Raw genomic sequence first — 24,180 nt, 5'->3', positions numbered from 1 at the left:
GCTACCTGGAGTATACTTGGTTCTGTCAAGGAATGGACACTCATTTGATAATTTAAGCTTGTCCTACAATGTGGCATGGTTACGCGAGATGAAGAAGTGCTCCGAGAACAAAGGCAGGCAGTCAGTCTAAGTGCAACCTGTCACTTTGTGTTGTCAGGGTTAATTCTAAATTATAGATAAGACTGTGGAACATGGAAAATAAATTGTGGCACATGTCAAGATTCCCGCACGTATATGCTTAAACTTATTGAATCTGTTCCTGATGATATGTTGCCATCAGAATGTTCAGATTAGTACTTGAACATATGATTGATTGCACTCATATTTTGAGACAGGTTGATTGGCACATGGGTAGTTAGTCAATCAACACAGGTTTTGTTGGGGCACTTCCACATATCCATTACTGTAGGAGAGGATTTCTTTATAATCTATTATCTTGCATGAGTCTTTTGAATTTTGTATTTGTATCCTCAAGTGTCTAGTGCCTATTCAGTCCAAGTTAGTTAAGGCTGACTTGCATCTCCATCTCGATCATTCCCTCAGTATTTCAAGGACCTCTCAATCATTCCTTTTCCAATATTCATCACTGCAAGTCTCTTATAGCTTAGAGCCCCAAGTCACAAAAACATGGTTAATATTGCACTTTGAAGCCTTTCCAATTCATTTTTATAAGGTATCTAAACTGTGTACACTATTTCTAATGGCCTCCACACTGATCACAAGTTTAATTTATTGTGACTTCTCGTCAAATGCCCTCGAGCTGTTAATCGATTGGAAGCTTTCACTGCAAATTGTGAACGGGAGAATGCTGCAGTCCTTTCACCCTATGTACCTTTGTTGGGACCTGTCCAATGGATCGCAGTTGTCCTTTACAGTCCTGTACGTTCCTAACCACTTGTCAAAATCCTGTCCCTGCCTTTTTTTGTGTGCAATCAGGAGAGAAAAAGGAAATGTTAATTTTTTTTTAAATATCTATAAATGTTTCAAACTAGTAAATGACAATATCATGACTTAGTTCTTTGCACATAGGTTAATCAACATGTGGAACAGGCTTCCAGCTTGTGTATTGAAGGTTAAAACCCCGGAACCATTTAATCAACAGTTGGATCTCATTATAAGAGGACTGTCAGGTCCTTCTGGACAGATGAGCTAAAATGGATCGCAAGAACTTCCTGAGCTGTAGTTAACCTGTGATTTAATAAAAGTCTTGTGTACAATGCATCCATCACACCTGAAATTATTACTTGAACGTGTTTCGTGTACCTGGTTGGCTTAAATATCATTCACAAATGACAATTAAACAACAAGAAAGCCCTTAGTTTCCTGCTATTTTCCGTTGTTTGATAATTTGGGTTCTCTTTTCTCTCCCTGCCCCCAACTCAAGGAAGGAGCCATGGATTTACAAGCAACTGTAAATGCTTTCACTTAGATACAGCAATTGCCCTCTGACTCACCTCAGGAAATGCCTGTTTGCAACACTCCTGCACTTTGTGACTTTTTAAAGGGACAGGCTAGGTTAAACATAGCTCCATCTTGGCAGCTGAACATCACAACTGTGCTCAAGATCCCAAACTATCTATAAGCAATGCCACGGGAGGTCTGCTAGTAAGCCAAATCAACAAGGGATGAGCTTTAATCTCGATTGTTTAGACTGGTTTGATGGGGTTGGAAAGAGAGATGGCAAGGTGATGAAATTACTTGATTACCCTTGGGGCGAGTACAATAGTGCATCAGTGCAATGCTTAACTGCTCTACTAAAACATCAGTCGTTGTTCACACATCTTTTCTCTCCCCTCCTCCACCCAGTTTGATAGACAAGACCCAGTCAATGGACGAATCACAGAGCGTCAGTTTGGCCGTATGCTGTTGGCGTATAGTGGGGTCCAGTCCAAGAAACTCATAGCAATGTTGAAAAGTATCAAAAAGCAGTTCAAGGATGCAGAGGTAAGACCCTGGCAGTACTAACCTGCGTGATGACGCAACAGAACACAGCACTCAGCCAAATACTGTTTTTTTTTTTGTACTGTTGCTGTCCCAGTCCACTCACCATTCCTAAAGGATGAAACTAAAATCACCAACTACTGTGGGCTTTGTTGAGACCTTTACATTAGTTAAATGTCAGCATGCCTCGGTTGGTAGTACGCCCGCCTCGCGTGAGTCAGAAAGTTGTGGGATCATGTTCTACTTGAGCACACAATCTTGGTTGGTACCCCACTGCACTGGTGACGGTCTGCTCATTGTCAGAGGTGCTGCCCTTGACGGATGAGGCAAACTGGCCAGTACAAGGCTCTATCTAAACACAAGTTGTTCTTCTGTAGAATTCTGCCTGAGATAATAGCACTGCCTTGGTCACATCATTTAATGTTCAACTCCAGATAGTGCACCACTGAAATCTGTGAAGTGAGGCTGTGTTCATTGATGTGCAGTTCTAGAGGAATGCAGAGCTTCAATCCGTGCTGCAGCAGATATTGTCAGTGCGGCTAATTACTGCAGAACTAAGTCAGATCCATTGAGACCCACCAGGAGGTGCAAGTTACCATTTGGTTAACTTTCCCCAGGTACCGGAGAACAGGTTTACTTTTCTCTAACCGCAATCGTGAATTAGAATGCAGTTTTAAAATTGGGAATTCAGAGTACAGGTATTGTGCCTGGTAATTTTGCAGAAGAGACGGCAATAGTTGCTGCCGGCTCTTCCTACTCAATTATTGAATGAGGCTTAATTGGCCTGCTCATCATTGGTGCCTTTTATATTACAGGAGTGCAGCTTTGATGACCTTATCTGCACACCAGAGCTTCCCTGGTTCTCCATTCCATTTAAACTCTTACTATTTAAGGTGTATTCCTTTTCCCTATTCTTACTTCCAACATATCTTTCCAAAGGCTCCACAATTGGCTGATTTTTAACTTTTAATATTTTGTGTAATAACTCGAGAGGTCTGCAGAAGCAAATGTAGTGCCAGAATAAACACACAACTCTGAACTTCAGCTGATTATTGTCATCACTGAAGCATTTATCAGATCTTGGCCAGTGTTTACAAGTAGAGGGTGAGTGATTTATCGCACAGACATGGCATTTTCACTGCCACTGGGACTTTTTGTTGTACTCGGGCAGCAAATGGTGCTACACACAGTAAGTAAAGAAATCTGCCAGGTTTGTCACAGCACATCACCTGCCCTAGTTAAAAGGTCTTTCTCATTTGTGAATCTCTGGATTCCAATACAGGCACGCTGCAAATGTTCTGGGCTTTTTCTTTGAGTCAAAACCCGAACTTTCTCACGTAAATTGAAAAAGGTTTATTGGGTTTCCTCAGGTGTGACTCCATAATGCTGCACTCTGGATTGAGTAGACAAGCAGGCAAAATAAGAGCTATCCATGTACTACCAAGTCATACAGACTGCTACCAGTTATTTCCTAGCAATGAAGTTGAGTGCAAACCACCAGTCAACACTCCTGAAAATATGTAAACAACAAAGTGTGCGTTTCACAATCAATCCCCCAAACAAGTAAATGTAATCCTTCCTTGGGGAAAGTGCACATTCCAGTTGACTCTTCATGCAATAGTATATCATTCAGGACATGTATGTCGCTCAGACATGTAGGGGCCAAAATCTATCCCCATTTTGGAGCAGGAATGGGACTGTGGCGGGCCAAAAATCACAACGCACTACTTTGTGTCCTGTTACTGCCGACATCCGGCCAACTGAGATTTTGATGCAGGGCAGGAAACAGACCAGCCTCATTCCTAATACTTCGTGAAATACAGTGCCTTGTAAATACTGGCAGCCTATATTTGGTTTTTATGTGCTGAGTTGTGTGTTTTGTGTGTGTGTGTGTTTTGAAATGTCAAGAGAATTAACCACATATATAGAATTTTAATGGAGCGCAAGGGGTAAGAGAGCCATTGCTCTTAGTGGTTTTGTCTGATAACGCTCCTGTGAAGCACCTAGCGAGGTTTCACTACATTAAAGGTGCTATATAAATACAAGTTATTGTTACATGAGGCATTTTACTGCCTATTTTATGTTATAAAGTTTATGGAGAAGCACTTTATCATCACTTCTTCCTATTTTTGTTTAAGTTACCTGCCTTTATTGAACTGCATTCTGGCATTGAAGGATGCTGCAATTCGTCGTCCAGGAGAGGCGAGGGCCCAGGGGCAGCACGGGCCCAGCCCACACTGCGATGTGTGTGCGCACTGGGTCCGTGCAGTAGAGCTGGTCTCCAGTCGTCCTGGTTAACCCTTGCCACTGGACCAAGACCTCGCTCTGTCGAGCCCATGTGGTGGCTGGTGTGCAACGGTCACCCCACGTTAAAAAAAACCCACGCACAGGCATCTTCCACCCCTCAACTGGAGTTCGGGACCCGGAATATTAAGTCCTTCATTGAAACACCTGTGAACTCATCCCTTTTTTGGCGTGGAAGCAAGTCATCCTCGATTCGAGGGACTGCCTATGATGACGGCAGTTTGTTTAAAATCTGTCACAATGATTCAATATCTCTTTTTCTTCCCACACCCCACCCCCACACCCCACCCCCCCTTTTCCAAAAACATAATCTTACAGATCAAAGGGTTCAGCACCGCTGAATGTGAAACTCCAGGTAGCCTAGCTGAGTCTGTCTCTCCCGCTACATCTTTCTTCTCTCTCTTCCACATTCAATTTGTTTTTATCCATCTATCTCTGTTTGTTTGGCTTTCTCTCTCATCCTTTTTACTATTTATATAATACAAAGTGTAATCATTTTAGCACATACAGCAATGTATTGACCTTGTTTCCTGACAGTTATACGACTTGCTAACTTGGCTTTAATCTCATGTGTTGAAACTTGTCTCTCTCCATTGTTTGTACAATTAATACTGATGTGGAAAGTTTTGGTAGATATTCATTTTTCTGTATTACAGTTGCTTGAAGGATTTCCTTACATAGAGGTCAAGTTTCGGGCCGCGCCTAGAATGGCGCAGTCCCGCGAGCCGCGCCTAAAACTTACCTTGATATTCTTCCCACTGCTAGAACGTTCCAGGCCCTTGGCGCAGCGCAGCACAAGCTGTGGTGGGGTAGAGCCAGGTCCCGGTGCTGAAAACAGTGCCGGGACCTCTGCACATTCGCGCTAGAGTGTGCGCGCATGTGCAGTAGCTCCGAAGCTGTGTGGGAGGGGCCCGAAGCACGTTGCCCCGAGCCCTGGGCTCACTGGGGCGGCGAAGATCGGACTGGACCTCCCTCCTCTTCAGCTCCTGCTCCGGTTCCCCTCGCCACCGGCTCTTCCTTCCCCCTCCCTCCACGTCTTCGGCGGGGCCCGCCCAAAGTCGTCGGCCAAGCCCGTTCAGCCTCCCCCCCCCCCCCCCCTCTCCTCTCCCCTTCCTCCCTCTCTTTTCTCCCCCCCCCCCACCCTCTCCTCTTTCTCCCCCCCCTTTATGTTCCCCTCTCCCTCCCTCATGTTCCCCCCTCCCCCCTCCCTCTCTTCCCCCCCTCCCTCTCTTCCCCCCTCCCTCTCTTCCCCCCCTCCCTCTCTTCCCCCCCTCCCTCTCTTCCCCCCCCCCTCCCTCCCTCTCTTCCCCCCTCCCTCCCTCTCTTCCCCTCCCTCCCTCCCTCCCTCTCTTCCCCTCCCTCCCTCCCTCTCTTCCCCTCCCTCCCTCCCTCTCTTCCCCCCCCCTCCCTCCCTCTCTTCCCCCCCCCTCCCTCCCTCTCTTCCCCCTCCCTCCCTCCCTCCTCCCTCCCTTCCTCCCTCCCTCCCTCCCTCCCTCCCTCCCTTCCCCCCTCCCTCCCTCCCTCCCTCCCTCCCTCCCTCCCTCCCTCCCTCCCTTCCCCCCTCCCTTCCCCCCTCCCTTCCCCCCTCTCTTCCCCCCTCTCTTCCCCCCTCTCTTCCCCCCTCTCTTCCCCCCTCTCTTCCCCCCTCTCTTCCCCCCTCTCTTCCCCCCTCTCTTCCCCCCTCTCTTCCCCCCTCTCTTCCCCCCTCTCTTCCCCCCTCTCTTCCCCCCTCTCTTCCCCCCTCTCTTCCCCTCTTTCCCTCCCTCCCTCTCTTCCCTGCCTCCCTCCCTCCCTCTCTTTCTTTTCTCCCCCCTCCCTCCCTCTCTTTCCCCCCCCCCTCCCTCCCTCCCCATCCCTCACTGTCAGAAACGCAGACACTGACAGACAGACAGAGAGAGAGACACACTGGGGGGGGGGGGATACCAGCACGCTGTTGGAGGGCTCCCGGTGCTGCAGTCGGTGAGTAGAAACTTAATTTTTTATTTATTGATTTTTTAATGATTTTTTTAATTAATTTTTGTTGATTGATTTATTTACCATTTATTATTGATGATGGCTCTTTATTTGTAAAAGTGATGTGTTTCATGTTTGTAAACTTCCCTTCCCCCCCCCCCCCCCCCCCCCCAATCTCTCGTTCCCTGCGCCTGATTTTTAAGTGTAGGCAAGGTTTTTCTGAGCGTACAAAAATCTACACTTTCTCCATTCTAAATTAGTTTGGAGTAAGTTTTCACTGCCTAAACGTTCAAAACCGGCGTAAGTGGCCGGACACGCCCCCTTTTGAGAAGGAAATCTGTTCTAAAATGAAACTGTTCTAACTCACTAGAACTGGAGCAAACTAAATGCTGAGAATTGCAATTTCTAAGATACTTCATTCTAAACTAGTTGCTCCTAAAAATAAAAAGGAGCAACTCGGGCCGAAACTTGACCCCATAGAACTTGCAGAGACACTGCTCCTCTCTCTCCTCTCGTATAAGACGAATGCTGATCACTTGCTGATCAATAGTCCAATACAAGAACCACAGTCCCCGTCACAGATAGGACAGATAGTCGTTGAGGGAAAGGGTGGGTGGGGAGTCTGGTTTGCCACACGCTCTTTCCGCTGCTTACGCTCGATTTCTGCACGCTCTCGGTGATGAGACTCGGTGCTCAGCGCCCTCCCGGATGCACTTCCTCCACTTAGGGCGGTCTTTGGCCAGGGACTCCCAGGTGTCGGTGGGGATGTTGCACTGTATCAGGGAGGCTTTGAGGATGTCCTTGTAACGTTTCCTCTGCCCACCTTTGGCTCGTTTGCCATGAAGGAGTTCCAAGTAGAGCGCTTGCTTTGGGAGTTAACACCATGCAAGGTAAAGTACATTATTTTGCTACAATAGAGGTGTGTCTGGTCAGGCCACAAGATCAAATTGTTCAGTGACACAGGCTTGGGTCAGTCAGAGTTTGCTTGTTTGGTCGGGGAACCTTGCAGATCAGAATCTGTGTGTCGGGTTCTGGCTGCAACCCAGTTGTGCCCAGCATTGTAACATTGTTTTACATGTGCACTCATTTTAATATATTAATTATGCATAGGTTGTGCAGTGTAACAATTAGGCACTCATTGAGCTGATTACTTTGCATTTCAATGCATGTGATATTTCAATTTTTGTATAAATTTGACGTGAATTTCTGTCACTGATCAAGTACCAATGTTGCTGCATCTCCTGCGATCCTCTTTTCTGAATATCCTTCACTAATGACTGCCCCATTGCACAGAGTCTCTTAGGAGCTTTCAATGTTAATGTTTTCAGTGAAGCTGCATTGTGTCTGTTGAATAGTCTATCACCATCTCAGAAACAGCAGCTCTTTTCTACCCTGTTTCTTCTTCCCTCCCTCCCTAAAGGCATTGATGGCCTCTGGCACCTCATCCAAGGGGCCATTGTTCACATTGAAGCTTCTACGCTATTTGCCGGTGGGCTGTCTGACTGTGGAGAGCAGCTCACTCGTACATTCCCAGTCGGAGTTAATATATAACAATCAGGAGCCCTGATTATTCCCACCCAAATCCAGAGGTGCTGTGAACAACTTCAGTGGTGGAACCACTGCACAGACTGAGATTTACAACAACTGTGTGCATTTATATAGTGCCTTTAACGTAGAGAAATGTCACCAGATGCTTCAGAGGCACAAGTAAAAATTGCACAGCGAGCAAAAGAAAGATAATGGTGACCAAGTGCTTGGTCAAAACGGTGGGTTGTAAGAAGGATCTTAGAGGAGGTGCGGAGGTTTGAGCAGACAAGGGACTTGAGGGAATTTAGAGCATGGGGCAAAGGCAGCTGAAGACACGGCCACTAATGCACAGTAGCTGGAAAACTCCTGTAAATACTCTGTGTCTTTCTGTCTACTCCAAGTCCTGAACGGCATTATGTGTCATTGCTATTGAGATTGATAACAGCTGCACACTAGGGAAGTCTGAGTGGTATCAATGTGTGAAGTAAATCGATGCAAAACACTGCAAGATCGAGTGAGGTTAGAGATTGGGAAAAACATTCCTCACATCGGATTATGGAGCATAGAGAAGGGAGTTGGGGTCGATTGAACTCTTTTTAATGGGAGCTGGTTTGAATTCCATTGAGTGGGATTGGGGATTATAGAGATTGATCTTGTTGGGAGTTAGTGGAGTGAATCTAGTCATCCTTAAAGTAGGAGCTCAATAGGCGGGGAGGGGGGTGGGGGAGGGAGTCCCAATGAAGAGTAATCATACAATGGGCTCTGGGTATAGTGGGCCTTTTTCCACCCCAGACTTTATGCAATCCCTTCATTTCACTTTGTTCTTTTTACTACAGGGCATCACATTTGAGGAGGTGGAAAATTTCTTCACTTTTCTGAAGAACATCAATGATGTGGACACAGCACTGAGCTTCTATCACATGGCAGGGGCCTCCATTGACAAAGGTATAATGAGCTAATAGCATATGGTGTTAACATATTAAAGTCTCTGCATTTGAATCTGTGCAAAAAGTAGAGAGCATCCCTCGGTATATACTAGTGAGGATTTCATTTGCCGCCTTTTTGTTGACTCGGTTGCTGGAGTTTGTTTCTATTTTCTAATCTATATCCCCCCCCCCCCAACTTGACCTTGACATAATTAAAAACATTTTCTATGCCTTTGATGTTGCAGTGAGCAAAGATGATCCATATACCTAACGTGTTTGTATTATATTCCTTAGTCTATCCAATAGAGGTGCTGACTCCATTAAATAAAATTAGTGTTTGATTAAAAAAGCAGAAGGGATTTTGTTCCAAACTCATTTTTGCAAAGCGCAACTTCAAGGCCACGTCACGTTCTGATGGCTGCCTTGTCTAAACATCTTAGATTTATCTGCTTTTTGCCAAGGAGTCACTGATTGCAGTAAATTTATTGCATTAAACGTTATATTTGATCTATGTAATATTTTTCCCCCTATTGCCACCATTGATTTAGTTGTGAAGCCAACAGTAAAGGCTCTGGACTTAAAGTCCACCAACGTAGAGGAGCAATCCACAAAGCCAATAGAATGTTGAGCTGTAGAATATAAGTCGAGGATGTCCCGATCAAATTGCACAGTGCTGTGATTAGATCCCACCTCAAGTGCAGTGTCCAGTGCCAGTCACAAGGACACAGTTCTCATGCACTAGACAGAGTGCACAGAAAAGCCACAAGTCTGATCCATAATGACTGGGGAAGCTTGGGTTTTTAAGCCTTGGAAAGAGGAAATCAGAGCAGTGATGCTATAGAAGTGTGTGCAATGGCAAACAGCGTGGAAAGCTAAATCCAGACAATTACTTCAAATTTGCGAGACGCGGGGGGAGGGGGGGGGTGGGGGTGGGGAGAACACCAATTCAAACTAGCAAAAGACAAACTGAGGATTGATATCAGGAAGTGATCAACAGCTAAATTGGACATCCAGATCGAGTACCGGAGGCAAGAAGCTCTGGCAACGGATGTACATTTTAAACGGATGTGCATCTAACACTTGGGATTGAGCGAAGTAAATGTGTGACATGAAGCCTGTCCAAGTTCGTATTGAGACTTTGTGGGTCTTTTTTTTTTTAGTAATTAAAAGGCCTTGATTGGGTCCAACTTTTCCCGCAAAGTTAAAGTAACAGGCCACATTTAAAATCTTGACGTCTCTGCATCCTCTTGCTCATTGCATTTTAAGCAAGTACTGAGCCGTGTCTGTTCGAGGGTCAACATTTGCACTGACTATATGCTGCAGGAGAATCCCGCTAGCAGTCCGACAGTCACAGGCACAGAATAGTTTGTCAAAAAGTGTTAACAGATCTCTTTTTTTTTTAAACAGCAACCATGAAGCAGGTCGCCAGGACGGTGGCAAGAGTGGAACTTTCGGATCACGTTTGTGATGTCGTCTTTGCTTTGTTCGATTCTGACGGTGAGTGAACCCAAGGAATTCCTGAGTATCTCTCTCCGCCCTGGCTCCCAGTTTTCAGTCTCCACTCTTCGACTCTGGTTCAGTGCCAAAACCTTCAGCCCCATATTCAGAAATTCTGTTGCGAAACCTCTCCGCTTCTCTGCCCCTCTCCTCCATCTTCAGCTATGCCACAGCTGGAGTACTGGTCACCACATTACAGGAAAGATGTGATTGCACTGGAAAGGGTACAGCAGAGATTTACGAGGATGTTGCCTGGACTGGAGAATTTTAGCTATGAGGAAAGATTGGATAGGCTGGGGTTGTTTTCTTTGTAAAAGAGGAGTCTGAGGGAAGACCTAATTGAAGTGTATAAAATTATGAGGGGCCTAGATAGAGTGGATAGGAAGGACCTATTTGCCTTAGCAGAGGGGTCAATAACCAGGGGGCATAGATTTAAAGTAATTTGTAAGAGGTTTAGAGGGGATTTGAGGGGAAATGTTTTCACCCAGAGGGTTGTGGGGGGTGGAGGGGGGGTGCGTTCTGGAACTCACTGCCTGAAAGGGTGGTAGAGGCAGAAACCCTCACCACATTTAACAAGTACTTGGATGTGCACTTGACGTGCCGTAACCTGCAGGGCTACGGACCAAGAGCTGGAAAGTGGGATTAGACTGCATAGCTGTTTGTCAGCTGGCACGCACATGATGGGCCGAAATGGCCTCCTTCCGAGCTGTAAATTTCTATGATTCGAAAACTTCCTCAAAATGTACCTCTGACTGTGCTCTCCATCAGCTCCGCAAACTTCATTTCTGTTTCTTGCTCCGTCTGCACTGCTCCTGCTGTTTTTCCCCCCACATGAAATGTGTTATAAATGTAAGTCTTTTTTATCCAATTGTAGGCTCAACCCTTCCCTGATGAGGGATACGGTAGCATAGTGGTTATGTTACTGGACAAGTAATCCAGGCCTGGACTAATGATACGGAGACATGAGTTCAAACCCCACCACGGCAGCTGTGGGAATTTCAATTTTAATTAAATAAATCTGAAATAAAAAAGGTAGTGTAAGTAATGGTGGCCATAAAACCACCAGATTGTCGTTAAAAACCCATCTGGTTCACAAATGTCCTCGAGTGGTCAGGGCCTATCTGTGACTCCAGAAGTCCTCTGAAATGGCCCAGCGAATCACTTATTCCAGAGGTGGCTCACCACCACCTTCTCGAGGGCATGTAGGGATGGGCAATAAATGCTGGCCTTGCCAGCGATGCCCACGTTCTGTGAATTAATTTTTTTTTAAATCGCTTTTCCCCCCTTCTAATTGTTTTGGTATACCAATACTAATCTGCCTGGTGTTCTGAGCCCAGTTGTGTACGGTGACAGTCGACCCCATTGATTTGCAGCTCATCAAGCCCCGTGAATTTCACAAGCTCCATGCTCCACCCGTACATTATTTGTCCAACGCCATCAATCTCAGCCTCATTACCAGAGCTTTGCTGAAACTCTTGCGACCAGTTTAGCAGGTGACCTTTGCAAGGTTTTAAATGCGTGGGGATTGGAAGATTGCTGTCATCTGACATTCGGATTTAGACCCACGAGGTTCTGGTTCGCCCGCCATGCAAGCAACGCAATGCGTGGAACTTACCGAACCCTACTGTTCTCGGCTTCTGAATGAGCTGGTTTCGCAGAAGCGTGCAAATTTTGAGCCTTTCATGCTCCACTAAATCCAGTCACTAAATGCTCTCATCATAGACAGTCCCTCGAAATGAGGATGACTTGTTTCCACGGGAAAAGCGCTGAGTTCACAGGAGTTTCAATGAAGGACCTAATATTCCAGGTCCTGAATTACATCCTGAAGGGTGGAAGATGCCTGTGCGTGGATTTTTTTAACGTGGGGTGGCTGTTGCACACCAGCCACCACACGGGCTTGACAGAGCTAGGTCTTGGTCCAGTGACGGATTAACCAGGACGACTGGAGACCAGCTCTGCTGCACACCTAGTGCACACATATATCGCAGTGTGGGCTGGGCCCGTGCTGCCCCTGGGCCCTCGCCTCTTCTCGGCTCCGAACTCTCGCCTCTCCTGGACCCCGATCACATCCCTCTACGAACTTTTGCCGCTCCTTTGCCCCGACCTAAATGCTCTAAAGTACAGATATTAACACAGTCCATTTCCAACTATGGTGAGCACAGCCTTGACACTAAGCATTCCTGTTTAACGTTACAACCGTGTCTCTTCATGTGCCAGTGCACGTTGAACATAACAGTAGCCGGTTACTGTATCCATTTGTCAGCGGCAGGCACTGAGCTCTCCGGCACGTCAAACACACGAGGAAATACAATATTGATATTTTTGAGTTCTAATTTGAAATGAGAAAATTCTCTCTGCGTTTTTAATGCTTGGGCTCTGCCTCACCATATGAGGAAATATATTAAACCAAAATACTGTAGATACTGGAAATCTGAAATGGAAACAGACAATACTGGAAATACTCAGCGGGTCAGGCAGCATCTGTGGAGAGAGAAACAGAGTTAACGTTTCAGTTCTTCGTCAGAACTCTCGCCACGGATGCCGTCACACCTGCTGAGTGTTTCAAGCATTTTCTGTTTTATTATTTCTAGGAAATGCATCATTATAAATACCATCACTTCAAACACGAAGGACATCCGTGAAGCTAGCTGACACCGAGCTCGGTGAATAGTCAGTTGAGACAGCTAGGGGTACATAGCAGCTTCTCTGGGAGTGAACAGCCCGAGCCTAGCCCAGTAAACTTACTTCTAAACATTTTATGCGCCAGATTTTTCTAAAAAGCCACAAATGTACTGGTTGAACCTCCCGTATCCAGAACTCCCGTATCCAGAACCATTCCCGGCCGCTCCGACATGAACAAATTAAACAAATTGAAGTCCTTCCTTGATGCCGACTCCCGCAATCGCTGGCCTGACCACACAATCCACCGCCCCCCATGATCTCTCTGCCGCACTTCCAGCCCCGATATCCCCTTGCTCAGTACCCGTACCATCCAATTTAACGTGACCACCCCTCGTCCGGAAAAATCCCTTATCCAGAACAGGCCAGGTCCCGAGGGTTCCTGATAAGGGAGGATCAACCTGTATTACTGTTTTATGCAATATTTTTTCAATATTTAATTATACGAAGGGAGTATCATAAGAACATTGAACACATTGAGATATTCTCATGCACTGGACAGACTCTCTGCAGAGTTTTACCTTTGAATATTAAGGGAATCAAGGGATTTGGGGACAGTGCAGGAAAGTGGAGTTGAGGTAGAAGATCAACCATGATCTCATTGAATGGCAGAGCAGGCTCGAGGGGCCGAATGGCCCACTCCTGCTCCTAATTGTTATGTTATGAGGTACTAGAGAAATGTAGAGGCCCTGTTAGTATGTGAAGAATTAGTGTGTATAATGTGCTTAATGGTCATTTAAAAAAAATGATGGCATGAGTCTGATTGGTGCACTAACGTACTTCTGGCCCATTACCTTGGAGGCCTGATTTGAGTTTAGTGCCTTCAATCAGCCTTCCTGGCTGATGATTGCAGCTGTTAATCACCCTCTGTCAAGAAACACTCCTTGACCGCTGTCCTAAACTTGCCGTTCACAACCCTGACCCAGTGCCCTCTCATCCTGCTGCCCTGGTGTATCTGAAAGTATTGTTCCAGGATTACTTTATCTATCCTGCCATGTATCTTGTGCGTCCGTTGAAGAGCCCAGTTCATCAATTTGTTCCTAACACCCCATCTCTCTCTAATGGGGAGCAGTTCTGTTGATTGCCTCTGTACAGCTTTCAGGGCCCATTGTGTTGCAGCATCCCGATCTGTTTCTCTAACTAATTCCCAGCAAAGCTCGAGCCCTCCTCTTTGGCTCCTGCAGTCTCTACTCCGTCAGCATCCCTGGCTACCACCTCAAGCTAACCCAGCAGTTTGGAACATCGGTGTACTGCTTGACCCCAAGCTAAGCTTCCACTAATACCTTGTGTTTGTCCATATTAAACTTCATTGGCCATTCATCAGCCCAGCTGCAAATCCTGCCTAACTCTCTTTAATGGATCTTGGCCTCAATTTCAAAATTCTCATCCTTGTTTACAAATTCCACCATGGCCTTGCCCCTCCCTATCTCTGTCGTCATCTCCAGCCCCACAACCCTTCCCCCGCTGAGATGTCTGTACTCCTCAAATTCTGCTCTCTTGAGCATCTGTGATTATAATCACTCAACCATTGGTGGCCGTGCCTTCAGCTGCCTGGGCCCCAAGCTCTGGAACTCCCTCCCTAAACCTCTCCACCTCTCTACCTCTCTTTCCTCCTTTAAGATGCTCCTTAAAACCTACCTCTGTGATCAAGCACCTGCCCTAATTTCTTATGTGGCTTGGTGTCAGATTTATTTGTTTTGTCTTATAACACGCCTGTGAAGCACCTTGGGATGTTTTACCATGTCAAAGGCGCTATATAAATACAAGTTGTTGTTACTGTCTCCTCTTAGTCATTAGTTCCCCCGCCCCTTTTATACTAGGAACAGGGTGTTCCAGAATTAACCCCAGGGGCATTGCTCTTAGAACTCTCCTCTGCTTCCTTCCCTTTGGCTAGTTATCAATCCACATTAATGATTACTCAATGTTTGTAGAGAAGCAGTTCTCTATCAACTGGGTTTTAGAAGTCGAGGTGCAATATACAACAATAAAAACTTGTATTTCTATAGCTCCTTCAATGTCGCAAGGCGCTTTACAGGAGTATTATGAGATTAAAAAAATTGACACCGAGCTGCATAAGTAGAAATTAGCGCAGGTGAACAAAGAAGTAAGTTTTAAGGAGCGTCTTAAAGGAGGGGAGAGAGGCGGAGAGGTTTAGGGAAGGAGTTAGAACTTGGACGCAGGCAACAGAAGGCTCGGCCACCAATGGTGGAGCGATTACAATCGGGGATGCTCAGGAGGGCAGAATTAGAGGATGCAGACATTGTGGGGGGGGGAGGGGGTGTGCTGTGGGGCTGGAGGAGATTGCAGAGATAAGGAGGGGCGAGGGCCATGGAGGGATTTGAAAACAAGGATGAGAATCTTGAAATCGAGGTGTTGCTTAACCGGGAGCCAATGTAGGTCAGTGAGCACAGGGGGTGATGGGTGAGCGGGACTTGGTGCGAGTTAGGACACGGGTCAGCGAGCACAGGGGTGATGGGTGAACGGGACTTGGTGCGAATTAGGCTTCCTCCTGACAATTTGACATGTCAGCTCGTGTGAGATCCGCCCCTTTTGGAGAATATTGGTTGTCACTTACTACTAGGGGGATCAAGGGGTATGGCGAGAAAGCAGGAATGGGGTACTGAAGTTGCATGTTCAGCCATGAACTCATTGAATGGTGGTGCAGGCTTGAAGGGCTGAATGGCCTACTCCTGCACCTATTTTCTATGTTTCTATTTATTGGGTGATTTTCATACAGCTCTTCCCATTCTATTTCTGATTTTTGATTCCATTAATTTTCTGATTATTGATGTAGACCACTGTGAGATAATTTCATCCTATTCCTTTTCCATTTCTGCATGAATATGTTTGGCTCACTTGCAGTGTATGTTTAAGTTCCTTCACCAGTAGAACCACAGGTGAGTAATGAGAGCTGTGCAGCACAATTTAAAATATACATTATAATAAAAGGCATCAAGATAAAATCTTGATTTAAATGCATTGGCAGGACCACTAGTTGTCAGAATATGCTGGTCTCTTTTTTTAAAATTTAAATTGGTGAAATGTTGGAAAAAAGGTCCCAGGTTTTTTTTTCCTGGACAGGATCTGCACAGTACCCACACTCAGAAGATTCATGATCAAGGAGAAAATCTCCGCAGAAATCTAATCCACGTTTAGCTGAGCTAGCTTGGAAATTCTGCGAGTGTTCCGGAGCTCTTGGTTTAGCAGTGAGCAACCCCCTGAGCTCACATCAGTCGACTGTTATACGAGTAAAGCTGGCAGCAGCTATTAAGGAGTAAATTAGTTCTGTGTGCCTCGTGTGTCTTCTACCAGCGCTGCTTGCAAACTTAACGGGGCCAGGGTAAACGGGCCCGGCACAACAACACTGAGCTTTTGTGCCTGGTCCACATTTTTTTTTAAATGAATTGGGGCAGTCTGTTCAGAAAATGGCCTGGTGGCTATAAAATGGACAGGTGGCTGCCTTCGTCACCATGATGAAGGGTTCCAGTGCCTGAAGACGCAGGTTGCAAATGAGGAATTGAAGAGTAAGACAGGGGGTGAGGTGGAACTGCTTTAATGTGTGATAGACTTGTGGAATAAGCTACCTGGAAATGTCACTGAAGCAGACAGTAGAAAGTAAATTGTCGGAGCAGTTAAATATCGCGCTGGGGGCTGCAAGAGGATTTTCCTCAGTGAGACTTCCCAGATCTGATTTGTAGACCTTGTGATGCCACTGGTTTCCCCAGTGTTAGGGTGTTTACAGCAGGAAGACAGCCCCACCATCAGCTGCAATCCTGTAATATCACACCCACAGCTCTTGTGACCACATTAGGAAGGAACCAACAGGTAAAAAGAGAGGACTTTGAGATTTAAAAAAAAAGGTTTTTGCCCAGACCAGTTTAACAGCTGGCTGCAATGTGCGAACATAGCACCTCCAGCAATGCAGCAACCCGAGTACTGCACTGAATTCTCAGTCTCGATTATCGGCCCAACGCCTGGAGTGGGGCGTGACATCCGAATTCACGGCACTACCAGCTGTGACGAACTGACACACGCCTGCTAATGCATATTTGTTGCTTGTTTTTGATACGGGGAAATTGTGTCGACTGCAACAGACTGCTTCACCCAAATCAGTGCTCTCTGCTTAATCCGCTTTTCATTGCAACTCATCCAATTACTTGGCTCGTGTTGACCATTGAACCAGCAAACATTACAGAACATAATGTTCCAATGTTGCTCACAGAGTATCCGAACATTCCCACCCCAACCACGGGACCATTTTGATTTCCTATTGCACGCTGGTCCGAGGAGCTGTGGGCAGCCCTCCAGGTTACTGACGGAGGTGTGAAATTTGTCTTTCAGGGAACGGAGAGCTGAGCAACAGGGAGTTCATCTCCATCATGAAGCAGCGGCTGATGCGTGGACTGGAGAAGCCCAAGGACACTGGCTTCACCCGGCTCATGCGCGCAATGTGGAAATGCACGCAGGAGACGGCCTGGGACTTGCCTTATCTATCCAAGTAAAGAGGAACAGAAGTATCTCAGTTACACAGCAGCCCTGAGCAGCCTCAGCACACGCCCTCAGAGGATTGTCAGGAGGACTGAACTGTGATGCCTTAACTCCTGGGATGTTTAAGATACAGGATTTTTTTTTCCAATGACTTTATGATTTTTTCTTTATGTGGGGAATTTTTGCATGTTGGATACAATTACACAAGTGTTGCTCAGTCGGTTTTAGAGGAGCAATCTCCTCCGAAGCATCGATGGGCTGAAGAAGTTTGTTGTTCATTTGGTCAATTTGTTTCCAGCTGTGTGCAACCAGTATTGGAGGCGTATAACTCATTCATTTATTCAGCTTAAAACACCATCTAAATTGCCACTTTCCTTCCAGGGGCATTGTTGTCAGCCTGCTGGGAGTCACGGTGCGTGGGCTCAGTAACCTGGAGGCTCACAGACCACCTGTCTGGTGGGAGTGAGCACACTGGCGCTTGTACCCTTTGTGTTCCAGTGTGGCCCTTTCACATGCAGATTGTGTTCTGAGATCTGAACGCCCGCAGTGTGCCTCAGCACGTGTCGGGTTCAAATCTTTGCTGAACTCGCTCCGCATCGCTTCACTCTCGCGGTGCGGCGCAAGAACGACCACCGTCCTACCTACTTCGCTCCGAGACTCCCCACAATCTGCTTTGTGGACCCAAGGATGCCACGGGTTCCCTGAGTGTGGGGTGTTTATAGCGGGGAGGGAAAAAAAACATCCCATCCCCTCCCCCCCCCCCTCCATCAGCTGCAATCCTGTAATAAGAAATAGGAGTCGGCCATTTGGCCCCTCAAGCCTGCTCTGCCATTCTACAAGATCATAGCTGATCTGACATTTTACAGCTCTTCTGGCCACATTATAAAGGGAACCAAAAAGTAAAAAGAGAGGACTTTGAGATAAAAAAGAGAATGTTTTTGCCCAGACCAGTTTAACAGCTGGCTGCAATGTGCTAACACACCACCTCCAGCAATGCAGCAACCCGAGTACGGCACTGAATTCTGTCTAGTTTTTTGGCCCAACGCCTGGAGTGGGACTTGGCTACCAGCTGTGGTGACCTGACCCCCAGAGAAGCCATGCACCTGATAATGCATATTTTTTGCTTGTTTTGGATACTAGGAAGCTATGTAGACTGCAACAGTGCTCAGTAAGTCTCCACTTGCAGTGCTTTTCATCGCAACTCATCCACTTAGTTAACTCATGTTGACCATTGGATCAATGGTTTCGAATACGATAATGTAAGAATAGACAGGAACTTCCTGTTGTGATTACTGTACACAGGAGCTTCCTCTTGGAATCATTTTGTTTTTTCAGCAGGCTGCCTATACACTAAGGCTTGCTGTATTCTGGGGCTGCTTTTCCTTAAGGCACTGATGTAAAAATAATAATAATTGTATAATGCATAATGTTTTAAATCTTCAGCTATGATTTGAAATGGCACTTTCCATTTATTCGATAGTCTGTCTGCTGAGGAGTCGTTCGTTATCGCTGTCTCTTCCTTCATCGCTGTCTGGTGATGTCATTGGTGTCAGCCATGGCTCAGTGGGCAACACACTCGCCTCTGAGTCAGAAGGTTGTGGGTTCAAGTCCCAATCCAGGGACTTGAGCACATCAATCTAGGCTGACACTCCCAGTGCAGCGCTGCACTGTCGGAGGTGCCGTCTTTCGGATGAGACATTAAACCGAGGCCCCGTTGCTCCCTTAGGTGGATGTAAAAGATCTCAATGCACTATTTTGAAGAAGAGCAGATGGGTTAACCCAGGTGTCCTGGGGCCAATATTTATCCCTCAATCAACATCAGATTATCTGGTCATTATCACATTGCAGTTTGTGGGAGCTTGCTGAATGCAAATTGGCTGCCTCGTTTCCCACATTACAATAGTGACTATGTTCCAAAAGTACTTCATTAGCTGTAAAGTGCTTTGAGACATCCGGTAGTCATGAAAGGCGCTATATAAATGCAAGTCTTTTTCTTTCTTTTTTCTTTCCTTAGTCCCTGGAAGACAGAGGCTGAAATTTCTCATTCCAATTCTGATTTGATGCTGATTATGGATTTCAGCATTTGACATTAGTGTTCAAGCTCTGTCTTTAAATGTCTCACTGCTCCTGTCGATATAGAAGTGTATAAATTACAGCGATGTCAGTGGGCAAACCTTTGCATGACACTCTGACTGCTGTTTTATTGGATATATTGATCCATATTTCAAACAAACGCAAAGCGTTCAGCACTAATATCCATCGTCATCTCAAGGTTTGCTCATGGGCTCAGAGTGAGACCTTTTCAGATGGTTCTTTAGTAAATACGAATGTAGAAACCAAAAAATTAAAGCTCGCAATAAATGTTTTCCTGTAACTATATTGTCTCTTTATTTTGAGGTGTGTTTCACTTTGTCTATCTCTCCCGACATGGTTTACAGATTTGATTCTGACCTTTACCAACCCCAAGCAGTCACTGAGATTCAGCTACGTGCTGGGAAGGGCTGAAGATCCTTATTTTTCTGTGCACGATTTTTTGCAGAAAAGGTGAACCAAGAGATCAACCACCTGCTCCGTACATGCCTAAATCAGCATTCAGGATCTGTCACATGGAGTCCCAGAGTTTTATTTTAAAATTCATTCCAGGATGTGGGCGTCGCTGGCAAGGCCGGCATTTATTGCCCGTCCCTAATTGCCCCTTGAGAAGGTGGTGGTGGTGAGCCACCTTCTTGAACCGCTGCAGTCCGTGTGGTGAAGGTGCTCCCACAGTGCCGTTGGGGAGGGAGTTCCAGGATTTTGACCCAGCAACGCCGAAGGGACGGCCGATATATTTCCAAGTCGGGATGGCATGTGACTGGGAGGGGAACGTGGAGGTGGTGGTGTTCCCATGCGCCTGCTGCCCTTGTCCTTCTAGGCGGTAGAGGTCGCGGTTTGGAAGGTGCTGTCGAAGAAGCCTTGGCGAGTTGCTGCAGTGCATCTTGTAGACGGTGTTGCACCGTGCAGTATGGTAGGTAGAGCTGAGTTGTTGCACAGTTCATAATTCATGTTAGAAAGTCTTGCATTTGTTCAGTGTCTTATCGCATAGCTCAAACACCTCAACCAGCTTCACATAGCTCAAAGTGCAGTGATTGCCATTCGTGCAGCTAAGTGTGACTGTCAGTTTGCCACAGCAAGATCCTACACCCAGCAAGGAGATGAATGATCAGCTTTTGGTGGTGTTGGTTGAGGGAGGAATGTTAGCCTGGACACAAGGAGAACTCCCTGCTCTTGATTGAATAGTGCCATGGGATCTTTATCATCCGCCTGAATAGCACAACAGGCAAAAAGGACCACAGCTTAACATCACCAGTGGCTTCGGACGACATACTGCACTGGAGTGTCAACTTAGTTTGTGTTGAAGTACTGCAATGTTGCGCCTATGACCTCCTGACTCACCTGTGAGAGTGCTGTTAGTTAATTATATCGGGCCCTGATGAGACCGCTCCTGGAGTATTGTGTGCAGTTTTGGTCTCATTACCTGAGGAAGGATATACTGGCCATTGAGGGAGTGCTGCGAAGGTTCACCAGACTGATTCCTGGGATGGTGGGATTGTCCTATGAGGAGAGATTGAGCAGACCAGGTCTATATTCTCTAGAGTTTAGAAGAATGAGAGGCGATCTCATTGAAACATATAAAATTCTTACAGGGCTTGACAGGGTAGATGCAGGGAGGATGTTTCCCCCGGGCTGGGGAGTCTAGAACCAGGGGTCACAGTCTCCGAATAAGGGGTCAGCCATTTAGGACTGAGATGAGGAGAAACTTCTTCACTGAGGGTGGGGAATCTTTAGAATTCTCTGCCCCAGAGGGCTGTGGATGCTCAGTCGTTGAGTATTTTCAAGACAGAGATCAATCGATTTTTGGACTCTAGGGTAATCCAGAGATATGGGGATGGTGCAGGAAAGTGTTGAAGTAAAGAATCAGCCATGATCTCATTCAATGGCAGAGCAGGCTGGAGGGGCTGAATGGTCTGCTCCTGCTTCTAATTCATATGTTCTTGTGTTAACATATGTATATAGTATTTTTGCTTTTGAAACTACAATACTAACAACCTAAGCACCTTGGGACATATTACTACATTAAAGGCACTATATAAATGCAAATTGGTGTTGTTGGCCACTCCTGATGCTTAATACAGTCAAGTTGAACTCATGAAATGAGAGGGGCACGAAGACATTTTTCACGTGGTTTTGACTCATCCATCGAACTCGAGGGTTAATGGCCACCGCTGAGCAGCTCAGCATTTTCTGTACAGGTAAGGACATTTAGGGGCTTATTTTTTTTAAATTCCTATTTCCTTTTGAAGGCTACTTTTGAATCTGCTTCCACCACTTTTTCAGGCAGCACATTCCAAATCCTAATCAGTCGTGTGAAAAAGCTTTACCTCCTGTCCCCTCTGCTTCTTTCGCCAATCGCCTTAAGTCTGTGCCCTCTGGTTACCGACCCTTGTGCCACAGGAAACATTTTCTCCTTATTTACGCTATCTAAACCCTTCATGGTTTTAAACACCTATCAAATCTCCTCTTAGCCCTAAGAACAACCCCAGCTTCTCCAGTCTATCCACGTAACTGTAATCCCTCATTAAGAGCGGCTTAAAAAATGATAAAGGGGCAGCGACAGCCCCTAAAACAATATGTACTTTAATAATTTGTCGTAGAGCTATTTGTCTTGCAAACATTAAATATAATTGGAATGCTTATGCCTTACTATTAAGTGTTAGAAACTGTCCAGCTTTCGTTCTGCATTCAGCTGCCTATGCTGATCTCTCTTGCGGTCAGACCACAGTGCAAATGTGTATGTATTTGTATTCATTGGAGGTGCAGTGTTTGGCTGCACTCGCACAATGCACCACTCAGCCCTTGTTATATGGAGAACACTCTTTCTCTCCCCCTTCCCCACCCCCCCACTGTCTTGCGTTGGCTTCATACCTAGGTTCCAGAGTTCAAGGTTACCTGCTCAAATTGTCTTCTACCGGGAGAGATTCTTTTTCCCTCTGTGGGTTTCATTTGTGTTCAGGTCTCGCTGATTAATAGGAATGCTGCATCAACCCAGCCACATCAGCAAGATACCCAAGTCCTGACCAGAGAGTGGACACCAATCTTGCTCTCAATCTGCTCAAGGTTTCAGCCTCAACTTTAAATGGTAAATCATTTTGAATATGCTTTTCTCTCGGTTGTGCAACAGACATTTGGCACAACCCGCGCGTGGGGCAAAAAAACCCCAACAATTTTAGAGACTCGCACAACATGACTCATCAACGAAGCCTGAAAACTACACCCATTCTTCTGCAAGTCATAAGCACAGCTGGTAAATGTGCCCACTAACTCATATGGGTTCCAGGTCCCTCAATCACTAAACATCATCTGCTGGTTTTATTTCTGGTGAGCTGCAGCTATACCGATGTAGCTCTATAATTATCAGTGGTGCAAAACACATGATTGGGGCTCAGGAGAGGCGAGGGCTCAGGGACACTAGGTGTGTGCACTAGGTCTGTGCAGCAGAGCAAGTCTCCAGTATTGGTTAATTCCGGCTGGTGTGCAATGGCCACCACATGTTAACAAGATCCACGCACAGGCATCTTCCACCCTTCAACATGTACTTCAGAACCTGGAATATTCGGTCCTTCATTAAAATACCTGTGAACTCATCCCTTTTTAGCGTGGAAGCAAGTCATCCTCGACTGCCTTTGATGGGGCAAGATGGGGCAAAACAGGGCTGTTCTCTGTTGTGACCTACATAGGTTACCAGTTAAAGCAACACTTCGATTTTAAAATTCTCATCCTCTCCAAATTCCTCCATGGCTTTGCCCCGCTTTATCTTTTGTAATCTCCCCCAGCCCTATAATCCCCCAGACCTCTCTGCTCCACTTATTCTGGCCTTTTGAACATCCCCGTTTTTAAAGGCTCCACCATTGGCAGCTGTGCCTTCAGCTGCTGACACCCTAAGATCTGGAATTCCCTCGCTAAACCGCTCCGCCTCCTTTAAGATGCTCCTTAAAACCTACCTACGTGTCAGCTGTGGTTCAGTGAGCAGCACTCTCGCCGCTGAGTCAGAAGGTTCTGGATTCATGTCCCACTCCAGGGACTTGAGCACATAAATCTAGGCTGACACTCCCAGTGCAGTGATGAGGGAGTGCTGCACTGTCGGAGGTGCTGTCTTTCGGATGAGACGTTAAACGGAGGCCCCGTCTGCTCTCTCAAGTTGACGTAAAAGATCCCATGGCACTATTTCGAAGACGAGCAGGGGAGTTATCCCCGGTGTCCTGGCCAATATTTATCCCTCAATCAACATCACTAAAACAGATTATCTGGTCATTATCACATTACTCTTTGTGGGAGCTTGCTGTGCGCAAGTTGGCTGTCGTGTTTCCCACATTACAACAGTGACTACACTCCAAAAGTACTTCATTGGCTGTAAAGCGCTTCAAGACATCTGGTGGTCATGAAAGGTGCTATATAAATACAAATCTTTACCTCTTTGACCAAGCTTTTGATCTGTCCCAATCTCACCTCGTGGCTCGGTGTAAAATATATATATATTTTTACTCCTGTGAAGTGGCTTGGTATGTTTTATTACATTAAAGGTGCTATATAAATATAAGTTGTTGTGTTACTTGATACTCTGGGTCATTGTTGGAGAAGGCTTCCTAACTGGAGGAGCCAAATCATGTACTAATTGAAGGAAACAGCTTGGCTTGTAAAAATCTAAAGACTGTCAGAGACATGGAAGACTGAAGGAGGCAAGTAGATCATTGGGAAAGGAATGAGTTAGATTAGGAGACTGAGTCTTCATATAAGAACATAAGAAATAGGAGCAGGAGTAGGCCATTTG

The 24,180-nt window shown here is 46.1% G+C and overlaps 1 protein-coding gene across 3 annotated transcripts in view; it reads left to right on the top strand.

Annotated features, from left to right (window-relative positions):
• micu1 (mitochondrial calcium uptake 1) overlaps positions 1-19,689 on the top strand; it is a 116,277-nt gene extending 96,588 nt beyond the window's left edge. For all 3 annotated transcript variants that reach the window (XM_070865576.1, XM_070865574.1, XM_070865575.1), the window contains 4 exons: positions 1,807-1,944; positions 8,562-8,670; positions 10,059-10,148; positions 17,169-19,689. In XM_070865576.1, coding sequence (XP_070721677.1) covers positions 1,807-1,944; positions 8,562-8,670; positions 10,059-10,148; positions 17,169-17,329 — 498 coding nt within the window. In that variant the 3' untranslated portion in view covers positions 17,330-19,689. The remainder of the gene's footprint in view (positions 1-1,806; positions 1,945-8,561; positions 8,671-10,058; positions 10,149-17,168) is intronic.
• The last annotated feature ends 4,491 nt before the right edge of the window (positions 19,690-24,180 follow it).

This window comes from Pristiophorus japonicus, chromosome 22 (assembly GCF_044704955.1).
Source record: "Pristiophorus japonicus isolate sPriJap1 chromosome 22, sPriJap1.hap1, whole genome shotgun sequence".
NCBI lineage: Eukaryota > Metazoa > Chordata > Chondrichthyes > Pristiophoridae > Pristiophorus > Pristiophorus japonicus.
This window is presented reverse-complemented; position numbering and strand designations above follow the sequence as displayed.